Source organism: Emydura macquarii, unplaced genomic scaffold, assembly GCF_026122565.2.
Source record: "Emydura macquarii macquarii isolate MOO-44397 ecotype Brisbane River unplaced genomic scaffold, CSIRO-AGI_Emac_v2 contig_499, whole genome shotgun sequence".
Lineage (NCBI taxonomy): Eukaryota > Metazoa > Chordata > Testudines > Chelidae > Emydura > Emydura macquarii.
In genome coordinates, this window is record NW_027130636.1 from 15,835,802 (window position 1) to 15,856,722 (window position 20,921).

At 42.2% G+C, this 20,921-nt stretch overlaps 1 protein-coding gene across 1 annotated transcript in view; it reads right to left on the reverse strand.

Annotated features, from left to right (window-relative positions):
* FARP2 (FERM, ARH/RhoGEF and pleckstrin domain protein 2) overlaps nucleotides 1-20,921 on the reverse strand; it is a 158,021-nt gene that overhangs the window by 17,689 nt on the left and 119,411 nt on the right. The window contains exons 15-18 of the mRNA XM_067539002.1: nucleotides 10,500-10,589; nucleotides 8,006-8,139; nucleotides 6,673-6,754; nucleotides 2,941-3,178 (exon numbers count right to left, since the gene is read on the reverse strand). Coding sequence (XP_067395103.1) covers nucleotides 2,941-3,178; nucleotides 6,673-6,754; nucleotides 8,006-8,139; nucleotides 10,500-10,589 — 544 coding nt within the window. The remainder of the gene's footprint in view (nucleotides 1-2,940; nucleotides 3,179-6,672; nucleotides 6,755-8,005; nucleotides 8,140-10,499; nucleotides 10,590-20,921) is intronic.

Here is a 20,921-nt window from a genome sequence, read left to right on the forward strand (position 1 = left end):
TTGCAGACTAAACAAGCCCAGTTTCCTCAGCCTCTCCTCATAAGTCCTGTGCTCCAGCCCCCTAATCATTTTGGTTGCCCTCCGCTGGACTCTCTCCAACTTCTCCACATCCTTTTTGTAGTGGGGGGCCCAAAACTGGACACAATATTCTAAATGCGGCCTCACCAATGCCGAATAGAGGGGAATAATCACTTCCCGTGACCTGCTGGCAATGCCCCTCCTAATGCAGCCCAATATGCTATTAGCCTTCTTGACAACCAGGGCACACTACTGACTCATATCCAGCTTTTTATCCACTGTTACCCCGAGGTCCTTTTCTGCAGAGCTGCTGCCCAGCTCGTCGGTCCCCAGTCTAACAGGCACCAGGGACTTGGGGGTTGGAGTGAAGACAATTCTTCACATGCAGAAAAAGCGGTGAATCATTTACAATTCCGGCAGCTGCTCAACTGCATTCCTCACCTGCTGCTGGTGGGGATTCAGCTCTCTGCTCTCACTGGTGCCACTGTCTTGGGAGGTGGGTGAACAGTAGACCAAGGAGGGACGAGCTGGATGCCCTTTATACCAGCTTCTTTTCTACTTGTGCTCCCTTTTGCTGACCTGCCATGCTGCAGTCAGCTGCTTCTGATGGGCAGCTCTCACCTGTGCTGGGCTGAACCAAAGATACTACAAAGATGATATTGCAAGATACTCTGTAGTGGGAAGGTGAGCTTCTTTGAGAGGGTGACCAAAAGCAGAGGACTGCCTGAAAACATGAGCTCAATGGCCCAGCTGGAGGTTGCTTCTAATCACACCAGCAGCAGGAGATGATCTAAGAACAAATCACTCCAAAAAAGAGCTGCTTGAGTGCCATGCCAACAGGGCACTGTGACATACTGTTCTTCAGACACCTGTCAAGGAAGGTCTAAATAATGCGTGGTCTTGCCATGAGTGCAGGGGACTGGACAAAATGACCTCACAAAGTCCCATCCATTCCTATGATTCTATGATTCAAAGTAACACCCTGTAACCCCCATCTTCATCATCCATATATGGCTGTGATATGTCATACAAAGCATACTTTGTAAGATGCCATATAATCTGCTGAAACTCATTGTTCTCTCAAAATATGTGTATCATCATTGTATATGGAATTATGATATTCTGCTATATGGTTGTTATTGAAATGTGCTGCGTGTCTGGGTAATGCTCACAGCTAGCTCTCCCATGGCAATAAAAGAGATGACCCACACCCAAACATGCATTACGCGTCAATCATGAGCCACTGACCAGCAAAAGCAGGGGAATTATAAACAAGAGATTTACAATTCTGTAAGAGAGAGTTGCGCAAGCATCTCACAACAGAGATTGTTCAGCTGTGACTCAGCAAGGCTCACCAGGACATGTCTGAGTCAGTATCTTCCCCGGGACATGAATTGAGAGTATAAAATATGGCACAGTGGCATATTAGACAACTTCTCTCCTCTCCCCCCCCATGCTGAAGGCAACAAGAATGCTGGGAAGACAAAGACTTCGAACTGAGGAGATTGGTCCCAGACTGAGAAGAAAATTCAGCCTGTGTATTAAGAACTGTAACTTGCCTCTAACATCCAGTGAGGTGAGAAAAGCTGATTGATTGAACTCTGGCTTAGTCTGAAAGTTTAGAATTTAGACTACAATTTTAATTTTATTTCTTTTGTAATCATCTTTGTTCTATATGTCTACCATTTATAATCACTTAAAATCTCTCTTTCTGTAGTTAACATATTTTAATGTTTTATCCTTACTAGTGAATTTGTCTAAAGTGCTTGGGGAATCTGCTCAGATTACCAAGGCTGGTGCATGTCCACTATCCATTGATGAAGTGGTGAACTAATTAATGAGCTTGCATTGTCCAAGAGGTGGTCTTGAGCAGTGTAAAATGGTACATTTTTGGGTGCAAGGCTGGAGGGATTTGCTGGTGTTTCCCTCTGTATAGTTCATGAGTGGCTTAGACAGCATTCATGCAATTTAGCTGAGTGTGTCCCTGGAGGCTGGTGGCTGAGTGATAGCACTTGGATGGATTTGCTGCATCTCACTAGCAAAGCATTGTGACAGCCCAGGTTGGAAAGCTAAGCGGTCCCACAGTTCAAGGTTGTACTCCAGGGATCCCATCACAGGCACCAGTGAGAGAAACACTCTGTCCTCCACCAGCAGTAGCTGAACAAAGAGGTAGCCACTCAGAGAGAGATTCCCTGCTCTAAAGGCGTTCAAATGGCATCTGTCTGTAGTACATAGGGAGATGGCATCTGTCTGTATTACACCTGAGAACATGGTAGCCTCTGCAAAGGAAACTCACTGCTAGGCACTTATCTGAGTGGTGTGGGTCCCACTCCACTGTTGGACAGATAATCTAGAGTTCTTCAATGGAAGCAGAAATATTGAAGAGGGAGGATGGACCTGATTGCCTGCTATTGACAGTTCTGAAGAATGTCTCCTGAGCTAAAGGACAGAGTGCAGACAGAAGGATTACAAGACATATCTTCATAAGAGAAATACGTATTTAGGCTGAGATTTTCAAAGCCACCTAGGGGATTAAATTTAATGGAGGATGTGTCTAAATCCCCAAAGACTGCTTTGCAAATCTCAGCCAAGAGAGCTAGGTCCTATACAACTCACATCTCCATAGTTATGTGAGCAACTCCCATATACCCAAAAATAGAAACACCGCCCCCTTCCGTCTCAGCCTGAAGGAGAAATGGCATAGCTTCTAGGTACTCATGCATGCCCATGACAGAGAGAAAGAGGGGGTGAGTTGTGTGTATAAAGAAATGTTTGAGGAAAGCTAGGTCAAATTGAGGAGTTTTGCATTTAGTTCTGAGCTGCAATACTTCAGGATCCATTGAGAGATGGTGAAATGCAGAACCGACATAAAGGAGAGAACAGAATTCATACTAGCATCTTCACAGCTGTTTGCTCACTCACTCCTGCAGTCGACATAGTCCCGGTGTCCTACTGTGTAGTGCTTGCAAAGTCTCCCCAGGATCAGCTTGTAGTGCATCAGTCTCTGGATAGGCTTGAGCAGGAAAGTGTTGAGTGGCAGATAGCAAACCTTCTGCAGTTCAAACTCCTTATAAACCATTTCCAGTTTCTTTAGGCGCTTAGTTGCTTTCTCCAGTTCTGTCAGGACCTCATCATGTTTCTGCAAATAGCTGGTAAACTCCTGTTGGATCATAAGAGACACAGCAATGACCAGAAATGGGAAAAACACTTAACACCGTCTAGATTTGACCCATGGATATCAAGAAAACACCAGCATCCCCTTCACCTTCAGTTTTATTTACAATACTGAAACACAAATGATGTAAACAAAACCTGCACAAGCCCTGACTATTCGGAAAAATCAACATTCACAAAGCCGTATATCATTCCTGTTCTATTTAAAAACTGTTATAAAATATATTCATATATGGCTGGCTAGCTTTTGTTCTCTGAACAGGGACATTGCTTATGTATACACACAATGTAACATTTTATAGGTGGGGCTTCCCATTACAAGATCCTGCTTTCAGTTGCTTATACTTTTGCCAAACTTTAACTATTTGGGCTAAAAGTTTTCATGTTGGGTGCCTGCCTGAGGCCGAATTTTTTTTTTTGGTCTGGAAAATTGTAGTCAAAACAGTTTAGCTGTTTCTGACGCCCAGGCAGAGTGGAGGAAGAAGCCACCTGACCTGAATGCAAAGGGGTCAGGAGCTGGACTGGAGGGAGGGAAAGAAGTAAATCAGTAGAAGAAGACAGGTGAGACTAGGACTGGGAGAGCAAGACGACTAGGGTGGAAGCTGGGGAAAATGATGGAGAGGAGACTGGGAGTAGTTGGCCGAAGAGACAATGGCAGTGGGGGAGAGAACCAGGGAGGAAACTGGGAGCCAGTTGGGGGGAGGAATGCTGAGATTGGAGAAGGAGCTGGGAAGTGAAGATGACACTTATATTAGCCAAAAATAAAGGGACTAGGACTTGAAACCAGTGGGAGGCAAATGGTATTGGGGGACAAGGAGACAGATCAGACAAGGAGCTGGGGGAGAACTGGGATTGGCTGAGCAAAGAGACCAGGATAAGGAGCCAGGGAGGTGAAGGGGGAGACTGAGGTTGGAAGAAGAGCCCAAAGAGGGATAGTGGAAGCCCATGGTGATGGGGGGAGACATGGACATGCTTGGAGGGCAGGGGGTGGGTGGGGAAAAGAGGAGAGAGAGAGGCAATGAGGAATAAACTGACACTGTCTGGGCAAGGAGCGTGGGACTGGGAGTTGGGGTTGGGGGAGATTACGACAGGGTGGTGAAGACGACTGGGACTATGATGAGAAGCCTGAGGGGAAGAGACTGGGATGATGAGCCAGGGGTGTGGAAGAAGTAGGACCAGGACAGGTTGGGGCAGAAGGCAAGTTTGTGCCCACTACAGCACACCTCCCTGCTGCGCTTGGGAAAGAACCCAAGGTCCCTGAGTCTTAGCCTGTGCAATGCGCCTCCCTTGCTTGTGCGCATTATGAGACACTCTTTAATTATATGATCACATACTAGTTTTCTCCACAGGACTCCTGCCTCATTCAGTGCACAGGCTGGGCCTGCTCTGGGGATGCTTCAGCACTGTGCAGCAAAGGAGGCTGTTGTCTGTAGGACCCCTGTCCTCATCTGTTACAGAAGTTGTATGCTATGTAGTGATGAGGCAGGGAATTGTAGGAATTAAAAGCAGGGTCTTCTAGTTAAGGCATAGATTCCACACCTGCCTCTGACACAGAGTTCCTATGTGATGCTGGGCAAGTCACTTAAACCAAACTTTTCACAGGTGATCATTGATTGCATGGTCTTCATTTTCTGGGTGCCTGACTTGAGACCCTGGGATCTGGGTGGCAGAAGTGCTGAGCACTCACAGCTGCAACTGAAGTCACTGGGAGCAGTGCTTTGAACATATGAAGTGCTATATGATGCTAATTATGCTGAAAAATCATGTCCAAAGTATTTCAAATTGGACATTCCAAAATTAGGGGATATTTTTGACATTCATTTCTCTGGGCTTCAGTTTTCCATTTCTAAAATGGGGATGGATACTCCCCCATCGTGCAGGGTGTTGTGAAAAGAAATTCATTAACCTTTGTGAGCACTCAGATGCGGTAGTGATGAGCACCATAGAAAAGCAAATGGTTAATAATTCTGTTTTCAGAGCAAGGCTTGAAGAGTGGGCAGTAGGTAAGGCCTGTGGCCACGTACTAAACAACAAGGATAAAAGGAATATTGAGTAATTGCTCATGAAGAGAGCCCAGTCCATCCTGTGCACTGAATTAGGTGGACATCCTGTGGAAAAAATAGTATGTGATCAGATAATTAATGCTATCATGATGCATATAGCACAAAGGGACTGATTGGAGTTGCAGAGGCAGCCTTAAATCTGGTGTTTCCTAACTTTTGAGGATACGCCATACAAAACAGTAACATGAATCTGGGAAGAAAAAATAAACAAAGTACAATACAATTGCTAATGCTGCTTAAGAAGTAATGACAATTTACAATCTATGAAGTGTACACAATATTTAACAATAAAAAAAAGGAGCTAACATTGGCAGTTGTGGACATGTGTAAAACTTGCAAGCAAGTGAAAAACCAGTTCAAGTTGAACAGTTTTAGGACTGACAGCAAGCCCAAGAGAGAGAGACCAGAACTCAGATAGGAAGCCTGAGGAGTGAGACAGGGACAAGGAGCCAGGAATGGGGAAGAGATAGGCCAAAAGATGTGTGTCCACTACAGTACACTCCCCTCCAGAACTTGAAAAGGAACCCAAAGTTAAGGTAGTTTAAAGACAGCAGGACAGAAACACACCCCCCACACATGCCACAAAAATCAAACAAAACCAGATGTCCACTGAGACAGAGGATAAAAAGTTCTGTGGAAATTAGTTACCATGGTAGAGACTGGTTGCACCAAAATCATGATATTTTTAACCATCTCTTAGAGTTCATGTTATAAAAACAAACTGAAGATAGATGAAAAAAGCAGATACAGAGAACTCCAACTACTGAACAACCCCGTATACTGTTACTTTTCCTCAATATATTGTGGAAAACAAACGGAAAGAGCATGACTGAGGGGCATCACAATTACTCCAATATCCAAACAGTAATTGCAACAATAGAAGGACCAGAACAGGGAGAGGTGTCCTGGGGAAATTGACCAGTATAGCTATCGTGGAATAATTATTCTGCTCCAGCTATGCTAGTATTACAATGTGTGGACTCTATTCCAGAATAAAAATTATTTCATTCCAGAATAATTACTCCAGAGGATTGTTTTTTTGTTTATTTTAAAGGCAGAGTAATTATTCCAGAATATCCTAGAATAAAGGTGACTTTAGAATGTCTACACGGGATTTATACTGGCATCACTACAAGTGGAAGAATTATTCCTTTCTATCTATGCTAGTTAATTTCCTCAAGCAGACAAACGCTTAGTCTTCTAAACAGACAGCTCTTATCTGGTCTCAGATGTAAATGGCAGTAGTGTTAGCTGCTGCAAATATTCTCCTGTTAAATATTGTTTTAAATTGATTTATAAACCATAATTAATTTACACATCACTGAGCTGGATGAAAATGTTCCAATTGGAACTACTATCCTGTCAGTGGGGGATACTGTACTGAAAATCTCAGAATTTCAAAAGTCAATGTTTCCACCTTCAGCATACACATGTTCCTCAGCATGATGTCTCCAATCCGTTGATAATCGCCTTTCACATGAGCATTGGATCGTCCTTCCCTATAATATACACAAACAAATGGAATGAGAAACTGTACTAAGATGAAGTGTGCACAACTTCTTTTCAGTGCATCAGAGGCCATATTTAAGAAAGGCTTCCCAGGAATCAAGAGTATATTAAAAATGACTCTTGGATAACGAAAGGAGACAAGCCTAGAATTCTGTTTTTCCATCCATCTCCTCATAATTTCTAATTCAGCTGAAATCATGGGCAACAGTAAATACGGTGGCCACAAAAAAGAACAAACACCACACCCACACCTACTCCACAATCACTCAAGGAAAGGAACAGAAATTAACTCCATGAGGTTGGTATAACCATTCAGAGATTGTAAAAATGGTCTTGACAAGGTATCATCTGAGTTTGAGTTATTTCTGTTAGTTTTTGTACACTGTATCTGTCCATTTCCGCTATCCCAGAACTAAGTTGCCGTAACCGTATGCAATTATTTGGCTCATACCCTTTATGGCAGAATGCTTCACAAGCTGAGGCATAACATTCAAGTCATGAAACTCAGGGTGTACATAGGGAAAATTTGGTTTGCTACTGTAAAGAGGTAGAAAAATCATTAAATCAATTAAATTCCTTCAACAGAACATAGCATATTGGACCTATGAAGGCTAGTTGGATTCCAGTATGTTATGTCTCACGCTACAAGAAAATAACAATGGTTAATGGTCCTGGTCAATGGTCCTGGAATCCCTTCTCTGAAATCAGAAAAGCTGCAAGAAATTAATAGCTTTGCTTATGAATCTCTTATAGAAACATTTGTTTTCCAGATACTTTATTTGGAGATACTTTAACTTGACAAAGTAAAATACCCAAAGAACATGTACTATTATCCTTCTGACCCTGGTGTTCCTTCTCTTTGCTAGGGACAGATAAATGGGGTCAAATTTTTGAAACAGGGAGCAATAGGTTCTGTTGCAAAAAACTCACATCTGTGCATGCTGAGTACATAACTATGCACACATATTGAGTAATTAGGTACACTATTACATAATTTATATGTACAAATCTGAGGGATTGTGGCTAAAATAGTGCATGAAAATGTGGCTTTAAGATTATCCCAGATGTAGTTTTGCACCTTCCATAATTTATATTGTTAAAAAATCTCTTCATTTTTTCCTTTGAAGCAGTTTCAGAGATACTAAATTGTACAGATTAAAAGGATCATCTACAGTCTTCACCTGAGAATACAGCAGACAAACACCAAGAACTCATGCACACAACTCACTATTAATTCTTACCAGAGTGCTAGCCTCTGCTCAATCTCTTTCAGGAAACTTCGGTGAAACTCATAGATTGGATCAATGTTAGAGAAGAGCAGTGTCATGAGACCTTCAGGCATGGCATTCTCCTTGATGATTGCACTGCGGAACCACTGCAGGAGAAAGTTCAAATAATAGTCATTTGTCAAATTTTAGAAGTTATTAATAGACAATTTGAATTTCAGCTCCTGGAGATATGGGAGAGCAGGAGAGAATGGGAAACGTCTAGAGAAGAGATCATCTAGAGAACGATATAAAGAAAGATGCTTCAAATTTTTTAAACTTGGTGAGGAGAGAAATTAAAAGTCATTTGACCCCAGCCATAGGCATATTCCATGTTCCAGTGGCGAGATGCAGATAAACCATTCTACAACCTACAGTGAATTATGTGATCCTGGAACTTTCCCACAATCGGTGTTGTATAACTGATTTTATTTCAACAGCAATATCATGGTTCTTTTGTAAAGCTTGTAACAGTGTACCATGTTATTCAGCAGTTGGAGACGTTTTACTTTATATTACATATTTTTTTCTTAATACTTTTAGCTCCCAGTCTTTTCACCAGGAGGAAGAGAACACACCGTATGTCTTTGAGGTGCCAAGCGTTTCAGTTATTTTATGTACAGTTCTAGAGTTTCTCAGGTGGAAAAAATTAAGTTACATGGTGCTCACTGAACTCTCCCAGATGTATCTCAAAGACATATGACACAAACAGTGCATTTCTCCTCTCTAAGGTAAAGGAAGTACAATTTAAAGAAAACACATAAGCCAAAATTTTAAAATCTAGAGTCACTAAACAAAAGTGGCCTGATTTTTAGAAGAGTTGGGCACTCTCAGATCAACTGAAGTCAACGGAAGCTGCTGGTGCTTAGCATTTTTTAAAGTCTGCCACTTTTGTAGGTACCTAAACATGGATGTAGCCTGATTTTAGGCAGCCATTTTAAAAACATTGGGCCAAGTGTGCAGTTGGATGCACCCTCAGTATTCCTTTTAATTTGTCATCCCCAATCACTGTCCAGATCCACAGTGAGTGCATAGGCCTTGCAACAAATGTTGAATTTGTGATCATTACATCTTAGGTGGAATTGATAGTGATGTCTACAATTAAGGTTGCTTAACTCTTTCCGTTATAAGCCTGTTTCTAGTTCCTAATAACTTTCACAAAATAACCACATGGGCTGAAATTTTCCATGGTTAGTTTCTGTTTCAGTCTGATTTTTAAATGCTTCAACCATTTTGGAGAATGAGATTAGGGAAAAATAAGTAGTTTTGCTAATATCAAAGATTCTACTAAAATTTTCTTTGAAAAGCTCCAGTGCCTCCATGTTTGCGAGTAGGAACTTGCAGTCTGACATGGAAATAGAGAGGTGCCTTTTGCTGTCCCCATGAAATCCAACCAGCTGCTTCGTGGATTCCAAAGCTTGCTGCTAGAATCTTTGAACATTCCCTCTGCTCCAAGCATGCATTGCAGCCCCACAAAGTTTGAACTTCAGACCAAACATAGCAGCAGCTCCTCCAGAAAGGAGGCCTGGGCTGGAAGACAGGAAGAGATTGTGAGTTCTAGGGTTAGCAGTTCCAATGAGTGGTATTAGTAATTCTGTGTACCGATTGGGTATGGTCTCATACCTGCCTCCTAAGATTACAGGTAAGTGTCATTTTACAGATGGGACAAATGAGAGGTTGCACAAGGTCACTTCAGGCAGTCTCAGACATAGAATCCTTCTAATATGGTATGCCCAAGTCTCATCCACAGCCAGACTGCATGTGTCAGAGCTGTGTGATTGGTTTTGCTGTCAAACCACCAGACCACACTAAAGAACCAAAAATCAGGAATCCTGATCTCCTAATATTCCACCTCTATCTATCCAGCAATGAGGCATGTAAGACACTGGCAAACTGTGTGTCTCGCTTCCTCCTTTAGTGGCTGATCCACAGAGGATTACAGCCAGCTTTCGTTCAAGTGTTAGTGATGCAAAAATATCTCTGTGTAGACTAGATTTTTTTAAACTTTTTTATAATCTTAATTTGGGGCCTTAATTGCTTGTTAGTGCCCCTTTGAAGTGAGCAATTTTTCTGAACTAGCACAAAGCTAAGTAATCAAGACAAAAAACATTTCAACTAATGCCTATAGCATGCCCTGATGTTTAATGCCAGTTCTTGAGAGTCTAAAATAGGACACAGGTCTGAATACGAAATAAATTCACAATTTTCGGAGATAAAGAGGTTGCATAGAAAAAACACAACTGATATACAATATAGTCTTTGGAGCCATCAGTAACATAGATCATTGAGAATGTTTACACTCAAGCATGATGGCTTATGTGACAAAGGACAAAGTGTCTACACATGTCTTAAGTGTTATCTTTACTCATAGAACTTTCTTGTTCTCTTTCAAGTATTAGTAAGGAATTTATATTTTTTTAAAAACCTGGCTTGAGGAACAAGAACATTAAAGAAAGTTTAACTCTCTTACTACTGTAATGACTTCTAGGTCTTTCACATATGTCCGTTCAGTAGCAAGAATCTCCTTTGCTATGAAATATGACTTGTCGGTTGGATATCTCTGAAAGAAAAGAAAATTACCAATTAGAATTAAACAAATATACATATATTACATTTCTGATTTTAAGCGTGAACTCACTTTCAACCAGCTACTGTATCTCTATGTGGAGAGTTAAAGCAATCTTATTTTGACAACACTGTGAGTGCCTGCTGTGACAAAGGAATGTTTCATTTTCAAAGCACCGGTAGTCGATCAGTGTTGGATTTCTCAAACAGACATTGAATATGTTGTAAATTATTTTTTTATCTGAGTCTAAAAGAAATCTCTAAACTAAATTAGAAAATAATACCACCTTACACTTACACAGAACTTTTCATTCCAAAATCTGAGTTTACAAAAGTGGTGAAGTTGTTATTCCAGCTTTGACAGATTTTAAACAATTCTGTAATAAATTTAAATATGACCCGTGTTTCTGATACAACAACATCATGTTTTGGTAGTTTCAGAATCACTCTACTTCCATTTACTCAAAGGTGACACTAATTAGGTAAGAAGCCATAACAATCAAACTAACACTCGCTGCTTGGTTGCCATGGAGTCACGATGGCAGTAAACTGCTCTGTCAACATGGAGACAGAGGTTTAAGAAGCAGATACTTGATCACGGACCTTTCCTGATAGCTGACTTTTTAATTGCAATACCATTTGTTCTAAGAAAACAGATGCACTGTATCCCTAGGCTGAGCAGATCAAGTGCCAAGGTACAGCTGACTAGGACTGCAAGAGTTTGTAAGGGAAACAGAGAAATCCCACCGACTTGCAAGTAATACCATTTGGAAAAGGCAGTGAATTCTTATTTAAGAAGAGTTACCTCCCATTTTATCAATGCCATTTGTCCAGTGTCAAAACGCCCCCTAAAACAACCACTTTGTTCCTCTATATTTGGAGTCAGCTTCTTCTAAACCCCAAATTACTATTTAAAAAAGAGAGAGGGGAATGGACACCAAAGGCAGAAGGAAGGAAATGGTGTAAACAGATTTTCTGTGGTTGCAACAAACCAAAAGTCAAGTTGGCTTAAACACATACATTATTAAAAAATTCTTAAGTTAAAGTAATATTGAGGGTCTGATCACATTTCCAGTTAAGATGCCACTTTGTCCTTAACTCACCTTGCTGTGCACCCAAGAGCCTCAATTTATGTAAACTAGTACAGCTACACTGAAATAAATGGTGCTAAGCCAATTTACATCAGCTGAGAAACTGTTTTTCTTTTTGTTAATGATCTCATAATGGTACTACAGCTTTAAAAATGATTCCTCTTTTTTTACATATGTACCAAATAAAAGAAAATAAAATCAGCTGCATTATTTCAGGCAACCCCATTACAATTAATTCTACTGGTATAAAAGTATCAAGGAACAATGAACTCTAGAGAACTCTAGAGAATCTCAGTTATTAAAATGAAGGTACATTCAAATTCAGCCCTGTACTGTACATCACATAGCCTCACTGCCTTCCTGTGTGCTGCAGGTAGGCATAAGGAGCACAGAGAGGACCATGTGGGTGCAACAGGTAAATGCTTTAGAATCATAGGAGATTAGGGTTGGAAGGGACCTCAGGAGGTCATCTAGTCCAACCCCCTGCTCAAACCAGGACCAACCCAAGTAAACCATCCCAGCCAGTGCTTTATCAAGCCATACCTTAAAATACTCTAAGGATGGAGGTTCCACCACCTCCCTAGGTAACCCATTCCAGTACTTCACCATCTTCCTACAGAAAAAGATTTTCCTAATATCCAATCAAGACCTCCCTGGAACCCCCCTTCAAGTAGTTGAAGGCTGCTATCAAATCTCCCCTCACTCTTCTCTTTTGCAGACTAAACAAGCCTAGTTCCCTCAGCCTCTCCTCATAAGTCTTGAGCTCCAGCCCCATAATAATTTTTGTTGCCCTCCGATGGACTCTCTCCAATTTGTCCACATCCTTTTTGTAGAGGGGGACTCTCTCCAATTTGTCCACATCCTTTTTGTAGAGGGGGGCTCAAAACTGGACACAGTACTCCAGATGTGGCCTCACCAGTGCCGAATAGAAGGGAATAATCACTTCCTCCATCTGCTGGCAATGCTCCTACTGATGCAGCCCAATATGCCGTTAGCCTTCTTGGCAATAAGGGCACACTGCTGACTCATATCCAGCTTCTTGTCCATTATAACCCCCAGGTCCTTTTCTGCAGAACTGCTGCCTAGCCAGTCAGCCCCCAATCTGAAGCTGTGCATGGGATTCTTCCATCCTAAGTGCAGGACTCTGCACATGTCGAACCTCATCAGATTTCTTTTGGCCCAATCCTCTAATTTGTCTAGCTCTCTCTGTATCCTATCCCTATCCTCTGGCATATCCAACACTCCCCCCAGCTTAGTGTCATCTGCAAACTTGCTGAAGATGCAATCCACTCAATCCTCCAGATCATTAATGAAGATGTTGAACAAAACTGGCCCCAGGACTGACCCCTGGGGCACTCTGCTTGTTACTGGCTGCCAACTAGACATCAAGCTGTTGATCAATACCCATTGAGCCTGATGATCTAGCCAGTTTTCTATCCACCTTATAGTCCATTCATTCAACCCATACTTCTTTAACTTGCTGGCAAGAATACTGTGGGAGACCATATCAAAAGCTTTGCTAGAGTCAAGATATATCACGTCCACCGCTTTTCCCCACATCCACAGAGCCAGTCACCTCTTCATAGAAGGCAATCAGCTCTAGCCCAGATAACCCAGCTATAGAATCATAGAATATTAGAGTTGGAAGGGACCTCAGGAGGTCATCTAGTCCAACCCCCTGCTCAAAGCAGGACTAACCTCAGCTATATCATCCCAGCCAGGGCTTTGTCAAGCCTCAGCTTAAAAACCTCTAAAGATGGCCCAGAAAAACAATAGCTGGCACTAGGAGAGGGTTTAGTGAGCCCTATGACAAGTCTTGGAAGCACCTTCCAGTACAATTGCCATAGATAATGTCTCTGTATATATAACATTCCAGATTGGGTGTGTTAATATTGCACTCATGCAAAACATTTTAATAGCTTGTCAGAAAGTCATTCTTAGGTACTCTCTTTGATGGACCCATCCTACAACATTTTTCCCCCCAAATACTTGCCTAGCTCCTTTTTAGGTTGTTTTGTGTTTGTTGCTCCTGTTAGTGGTTTGTTTTAGGTCTTGATGCCCACTGATGTAAAGAAATTCCCCAAGGTCTTATAAGATCTGGCCCTGTGGATCAGATTCTGATAGCCATACTCCAGTTTAGTAGTACTTTCCTCCAGGAGTCATCTCAGTAAACTTTAATGGGGCCACTTATGGAGTAAGAAAACTAGTCAATGAGAATAAGGTATCAGAATCTGGTCCTTTGGTAGCTTTACTTTAGACACCTTTTAACCATCTTGCATCATTATTTTACCTGACATTAACCTGAAGAGCCTTATTTTTATCAATTTTCTATTCCTTTCAAAAAGCAGTAGAACCTCCGTGGGCCTTCCACTCTTAAATAATCTTTCCACAGGATACCATGCTTTCTCTAATCTTTCTGAAGAATTGAGATCTCATTGTTCCTTTAACATTCTGACTCCCTTCTTTTGAACTTTTCCCCTTTTCTAAAGATATCTGATTTATAAATAGGTTGAACAATACCTCACATTTCAAACGTGGCCTTGCTAGTCCTTTTACATCACTTGTATAATTTCTGCTAGGAGAAACAAGATGCCATTTTGTACAATCCAGTCACCTTCATTATTTCCCTTTTTAAACTAAAGGTAAGAATTGTGCTAGAGGTGTTTATGTTTAGCCATCACGGCCACAGCTACAGTGAGTGTTCACTATATCACAGAACACAATTAGGGCTGTAATCTTATAGGAGTCAATTTTAGGAAAACTCGTGCATTTGTCAATGAAAAAAAGAAGTCCTGGAGTGACAATCTTGAGCCACTTCACTTATGGCCATGCAAACAATGAGTAAGATGCTCGTAGGAATGGTTGTGTGATGTCAGCAATGTATGCAGCTTAGATGACAAAGGCAGTACCAGATGCAACAGCCTGCTTATAACCTCTGCAGCAATGGTACCCCCAGACAGCTCTGCTCCTCTTTTCTCAATACTGGTCTTCCAGCAGCTGCCTCTCACCTCATCTAGAGATTGCTGCAGGTCCCATCTTTGGCCACCCAACCTACCTATGGGAGGTTCTTTGTGCCTCCAGGCTTCTCTCTTTCCTTTGTAATTCTACCCACCTCACCCCTGACCATAACAGGAGGATTTTCAAGCCTGCTATGGTCTCAATGAAAAGACAGAGGAACCTGGGGTAAGTGGGTAAGAAAGAAAAACCGTGCCTGTGTGGGGAAGAGGGTGCTTTGGAAAGAAGTGAGGGAAGAACAGAGAAGGAAGTGTCAGGGAAGAAAGAAAGAGGGAGGAGGACAGTGCAGGTGCCTTCCAAAATGACAACAGGTCAGCACTGGATGATGATAAATGAACTCAAGGAGTAAAAGAAATAGAGGAACTAGTAAGAAAAGTCGAAGGAGCATACTGGGGAGGGTGAGCCAGAGCAGGGTCAGGCTGTGCCATGGCCAAAGCCCTGTGTCGGGAGTTAGCAGAGGCAAAGGAAAGGAGTGGTGGCCTGTGTGCTTCCCCTCCCCTCTCTCAAAGACACGGCCTTAATGTGTACCAGCGACTACTAATTTGGGCCCAAGCCTCTCAATTTCAATGTGCTTTTTTGAGGGCATGACCCATTTGCTTGGGCCTGGAGTCTTCTCTCAGGACCATGCTAGCTGCTAGTTCAGTTTTTACATGTAGTGGTTTAGAATTGACATTCTTGTATTTGAATCCCAATTAACATTTTGTGAAATCTTCTCCAGCCACTTAGTGAAGTGTGCAGATTTATCATATCAGTCATACGACAGCTCTGGCCTGTGGTTTTGCTCTTCCAAGAATAAACCCTGGTTTGTTTTCATTTCAATATGCTTTCCCTATTTCCAGACATATTTAACATAGGTCTTCTTGAAAATTCCAGAGAAGATACACATATAACTTTTGTTAGTTTTCTGATGTTAGAATGCCGTAGCCTGACCTGCCTTGACCGTGACTTTAGTTGTTAGTATTTTCTTTTCTCCATCTCAGAAATATCAGTTTCAGAGTGTTTGGTCTTTATAGATTCAAATGTTATATTTTCACATACTTTCTTATCACAGTCCTCCTGTTTCCCCTCTACTTTTCATAGCCTGATTAACTACTTTTAATGCTTCCTTTTTCAGCCACTTTGGGCAGTTTTCTACATTCCCACCATATTCATTGCTAGGCTGCACTCTAACCTTAGGCATAATAATTTATCTTTAAGTGCTTTACATTTCCCAAGTGTTCTCTCTCTCTCTCTCTCTCTCTCTCTCCATGGCGTCATCTCTTTCATTTTCACCCTATATTTCCTGTGACCTTCCAAATTACTCCCTGCTGAAATTCAGTGCCCTTAATTTTCCTTCTTTTGATCTCACATTAATCCCAGCTGACCCCCTTTGTGTTGAGCCTTAGCAACAGCTGCTAGTCAGAAAATGCTTTTCTCAGTGATGCAGGCCAGGCACTTAGAGGACACTGCTAGATCTTTTCCCAGCTGACTTTTCTCTGGATTATCTAAAGACAATAGAAATTTCTCTGAGGTCCTGGTAATCTGGTCAACGAGTACTTTTCATGAAAGATTTTATTAGAAGTTTGTTTCTAGTCAGGAAATGAGAATCCCTGCACAATGCATCTGCAAGTTTCTCCTTATAGCTCACTGCTCCTGTCAGGCCGGGTAATACCCATGTCTCCTGACAGAAAACATCACGGCATCAGAACCACTGGAAAGTGATATGGCAAACCAAGTGCAAAAGTGTGACTTCCAAACACCTTCACCACTGCTCAGACTCTGCAACAGGAAAATTAATGCCAGAAAAAATAAAGGCAAAGTCTCCCCGAGGAAAAATCTTGCAGTGCCAGTCCAAAGGAAACATCCCAGCAGCTAACATGGCAAGCACCAAGGCAAATAATACAACACCTCTTGCATTACTGAATACTCCAGTGGTGCCTGATGCCACTCAATACCCCAAAACTGGCCAACAAAAGCAGTAGTGCTTACTGATACCATAAAAGTAGCTCCCTATGCATACTGAAAAGGCCAGGCAAGTGAGGGACAAGAACACGGGAGACATGAGAGGGCTTAACGACATGTCACATGCTGTGCACTGTAAGAACTGAGAGACTCTCTCTTACTGTCTAGCTAAGTTTTCCATCTGAATCACAATGCTGCAAAACCAGCACTTTTCACAGAAGTCACTCCACCCCCACATGCATCTTGCTCCAGCACTGCTAAGAAATAGCTGTCCCCACTTTTAGCTTCCATACGCTCTGAAAATGTGTGGCTGCCAACAGCTTATTACAAAAGGGTAGTGGAGAAATCTAAAATTAAGATGATGAAAATCCAGTAACTTGGGATACTTGCTAGCTCTGCTCAAGCTAGTGTGCTAAAATCAGCAGTGCAGCTGAGGGTAACAAGGATGGGAACTGGGGCTAGCTGCGCAAGCACATAGCCAGGGGCTCCCGGTGGGTTTGTGCTCCCCCGCTACATTGCTGGTTTTATCGCACTAGTTTGAGCCGAGCTAGCGTGCCTGTCTACCCAAACTGGGAGGTGCATCTCCCAGCTGCAGCATCCAATGTCCCTTGGAGAGAACAAAGCAATGTGGTAATGCAGTTTTTCAAAGTTTCTGGATACAAGCAGCAGCAGTATGGCAACATTTGGGAATTGAAAATAGAGACTTGAAGAGCAATGACAACATCATTAATACTGAAAGATACATTGTTCAGATGAGAAGGGGCAGGATAGGATAAGTAGTTTATATGGAAAGGAAAGAAGCAGTGAAATGAGGAGATTGGTGAGACCGCTCTGGACGAGGTAGAATTCTTTTATTTTGAGATTAAATGCAATACAGGAAATAAGTTGACAGAGGAGCTTGCTATAAGATGCGTCATCAGATGGAGCAACAGGAAAGTTAGCAGAAATTAAAAAGAGGCAACCTAGTGACAGAGGATGTGGAGAAAGCTGAGATACTCAATGCCTTTTTTGCCTCTGTCTTCACAGACAAGGTCAGCTCCCAGACTACTGCACTGGGCAGCACAGAATGGGGAGGAGGTGAACATCCCTCAGTGCTGAAGGAACAGGTTCAGGACTATTTAGAAGGATTGGACATACACAAGTCTATGGGGCCAGATGCAATGCACCCGAGGGTGCTGAGGGAGCTGGCTGATGTGACTTCAGAGCCATTGGCTATTATCTTTGAAAGCTCGTGGCAATTGGGGGAGGTCCCTGATGACTGGAAAAAGGCAAATATAGTGCCCATCTTCAAGAAAGGGAAGAAAGAGGATCCAGGGAACTACAGACTGGTTAGCCTCACTTCAATCCCTGGAAAAATCATGGAGCAGATCCTCAAGAAATCCATTTTAAGGCACTTGGAAGAGAGGAAGGTGATCAGGAACAGTCAACATGGATTCACCAAGAGCAAGCCATGCCTGACCAACTTGACTGCCTTCTATGAAGAGGTGACCGGCTCTATGGATGTGGGGAAAGCGGTGGACGTGATATACCTTGACTTTAGCAAAGCTTTCGATACAGTCTCCCACAGTATTCTTATCAGCAAGTTAAAGAAGTATGGGTTGGATGAATAGACTATAAAATTGATATAGAGCTGGCCAGATCAAAGGGCTCAACGGGTAGTGATCAATGGCTCCATGTCTAGCTGGCAGCCAGTCACAAGCGGAGTGCCCCAGGGGTCGGTCCTGAGGCCAGTTTGGTTCAACATCTTCATTAATGATCTGGAGGATGGGGTGGATTGCACCCTCAGCAAGTTTGCAGATGACACTAAGCTGGGGGAAGTGGTAGATACCCTGGAAGGTAGGGATTGGATACAGTGTGACTTAGACAAATTGGAGGATTGGGCCAAAAGAAATCTGATGAGGTTCAACAAGGACAAGTGCAGAGTTCTGCACTTAGGACGGAAGAATCCCATGCACAGTTACAGACTGGGGACCGACGAGCTAGGCAGCAGTTCTGCAGAAAAGGACCTGGGGGTTATAGTGGACAGGAAGCTGGATATGAGTCAGCAGTGTGCCCTGGTTGCCAAGAAGGATAATAGCATATTGGGCTGCATTAGTAGAAGCATTGCCAGCAGATCGAAGGAAGTGATTATTCCCCTCTATTTGGCATTGGTGAGGCCGCATTTGGAGTACTGTGTCCAGTTTTGGGTCCCCCACTACAAAAAGGATGTGGTCAAGTTGGAAAGAGTCCAGCGGAGGGCAACAAAAATTATTAGGGGGCTGGAGCACAAGACTTAGGTGGAGAGGCTGAGGGAACTAGGCTTGTTTAGTCTGCAAAAGAGAACAATGAGGGGGGATTTGATAGCAGCCTTTAACTACCTGAAAGGGGGTTTCCAGGGAGGATGGAGCTATGCTGTTCTCAATGGCAGTAGATGACAGAACAAGGAACAATGGTCTCAAGTTGCAGTGGGGGAGGTCTAGGTTGGATATTAGGAAAAAGTTTTTCCCTAGGAGGGTGGTGAAGCACTGGAATGGGTTACCTAGGGAGGTGGTGGAATCTCCATCTTTAGAGGTTTTTAAGCTGTAGCTTGACAAAGCCCTGGCTTGGATGATTTAGCTGAGGTTAGTCCTGCTTTGAGCAGGGGGTTGGACTAGATGATCTCCTGAGGTCCCTTCCAATTCTAATCTTCTATGATTCTATAAAAGGAACATAATGGTATTAATGAGAGATTTCAATTATTTGAACACTAACTGGGACATAATAGGCGGAAGGAATAAATCAAACAAGCTTTTAGACAAGGCAATAAATATAAGAAATGTTATTTATTTATTTAGCCTCTGCTTTAGAGGCCACTGTCTGCCAAAGAGGTCAGTCAGTTGATTGACGCATGTACGTGACGCATGTAAGGCTGGCCTTTATACCCACTATCTTTACCTGAGGAGCAGCCACTTCAGAATCCAACTGGAGAGGAAGGAAATTCAGAGAGATGAAAAAACAAAAACATGCTAAATTTTTTGCGTGGGAGACAAGGGATGAGAAGGAAATTGGGGATCCTTTCCCAGAAAATATTTTAAAAGTGAATTATCTTGGGAAACATCTTAATAGCATGATAAAATGTGACACTCATTCTCTTTTTTCCCTTTGTCTCAGATTTATGACATCCTCCCGGACCCATATTTTCTCCTGCAAGCCAGGCAATTCAGCCCCACTATTGTTTTTGCCCTTCCTCATGCATCGACTGGCTCTCCTCATTATTGACAAGATCAAAGTTAACTTTCTTCCGTTTCCTCTTCCTCGATTATTATTTGTATTGTAATAGCTCCAAACATTGTGCTAGGTGCTGTACAAATATAAAACAAAAAGATGGTCTCTCTGCCCTGAAGAGCTTAAAATCAAAATTCTCTTCCTCTAATGTTCTTCATACACAATCCTCCGCTCTTCTTTGCTCCCCTCCCGTTATAAGGCATTACTGTGTAAGTGCCTGGCATTAGTTCTGAAACTCGCATCCCTCTCAGATCTGCTCCATTGTGTACACACTAAATAGATAGAGAAGGAAGCACCCACTGCAGTGACAGAGGCATGCAGAGAACTCACCCAGCGCCTGCAGCAGCAATGGCAGGGAGAAGACGTGTGGCTTCCTTGCCACTACAAACATTTCCAAACTACAATCTAGCATTTGGTGGGTTTGCTCCAGTTTATCATCTGAGTTTATTTTCTAACCTTTACACGTCTCTGAATGCTCCCTTAAAAGAGTCTTTAAAATTTAGGTTGTCTTTTAAAATAAATATTTCTAAGAAGTAAAAAAAGTATTTGTTACTCTAGAAGGCATACCGACTCTCCCCTAATACCCTTTACACTGCACAGCAGGCAGGGTAATGACATCTTTTACACTGTCAGGTGCCAAGTACTGTGTTTTTTCTATTTTCCCTCTCAAATGCTCCATTCTGTCCTCATCACTAAGCCTTCTTCCATCTCCTGAAATCCAAAGCAAGTGCCAAAAAAGAGTTAACATTGCAGTTCTGCAAGCACATGGTGCCACACAAAACAAATGAGAAACCAAGGGCTATAAAACATTTTCAGACTAAGTACAAGTGTTTTGTAATTGAGAAGAATGCTGGGGAAGTCTTACCTTTACTGCAATGGCCTAATTTTAGTAAATGGAACTATGATTTTAAAATACAAGGCAATACTTAGCATACAAAAACTTATGAAGGGACACATTCATACCCTGATTATTTCTATAGAATTACAGCAGCACCATCAGCGCCAACACATTTACAGATCTATTCATATTCCAATTG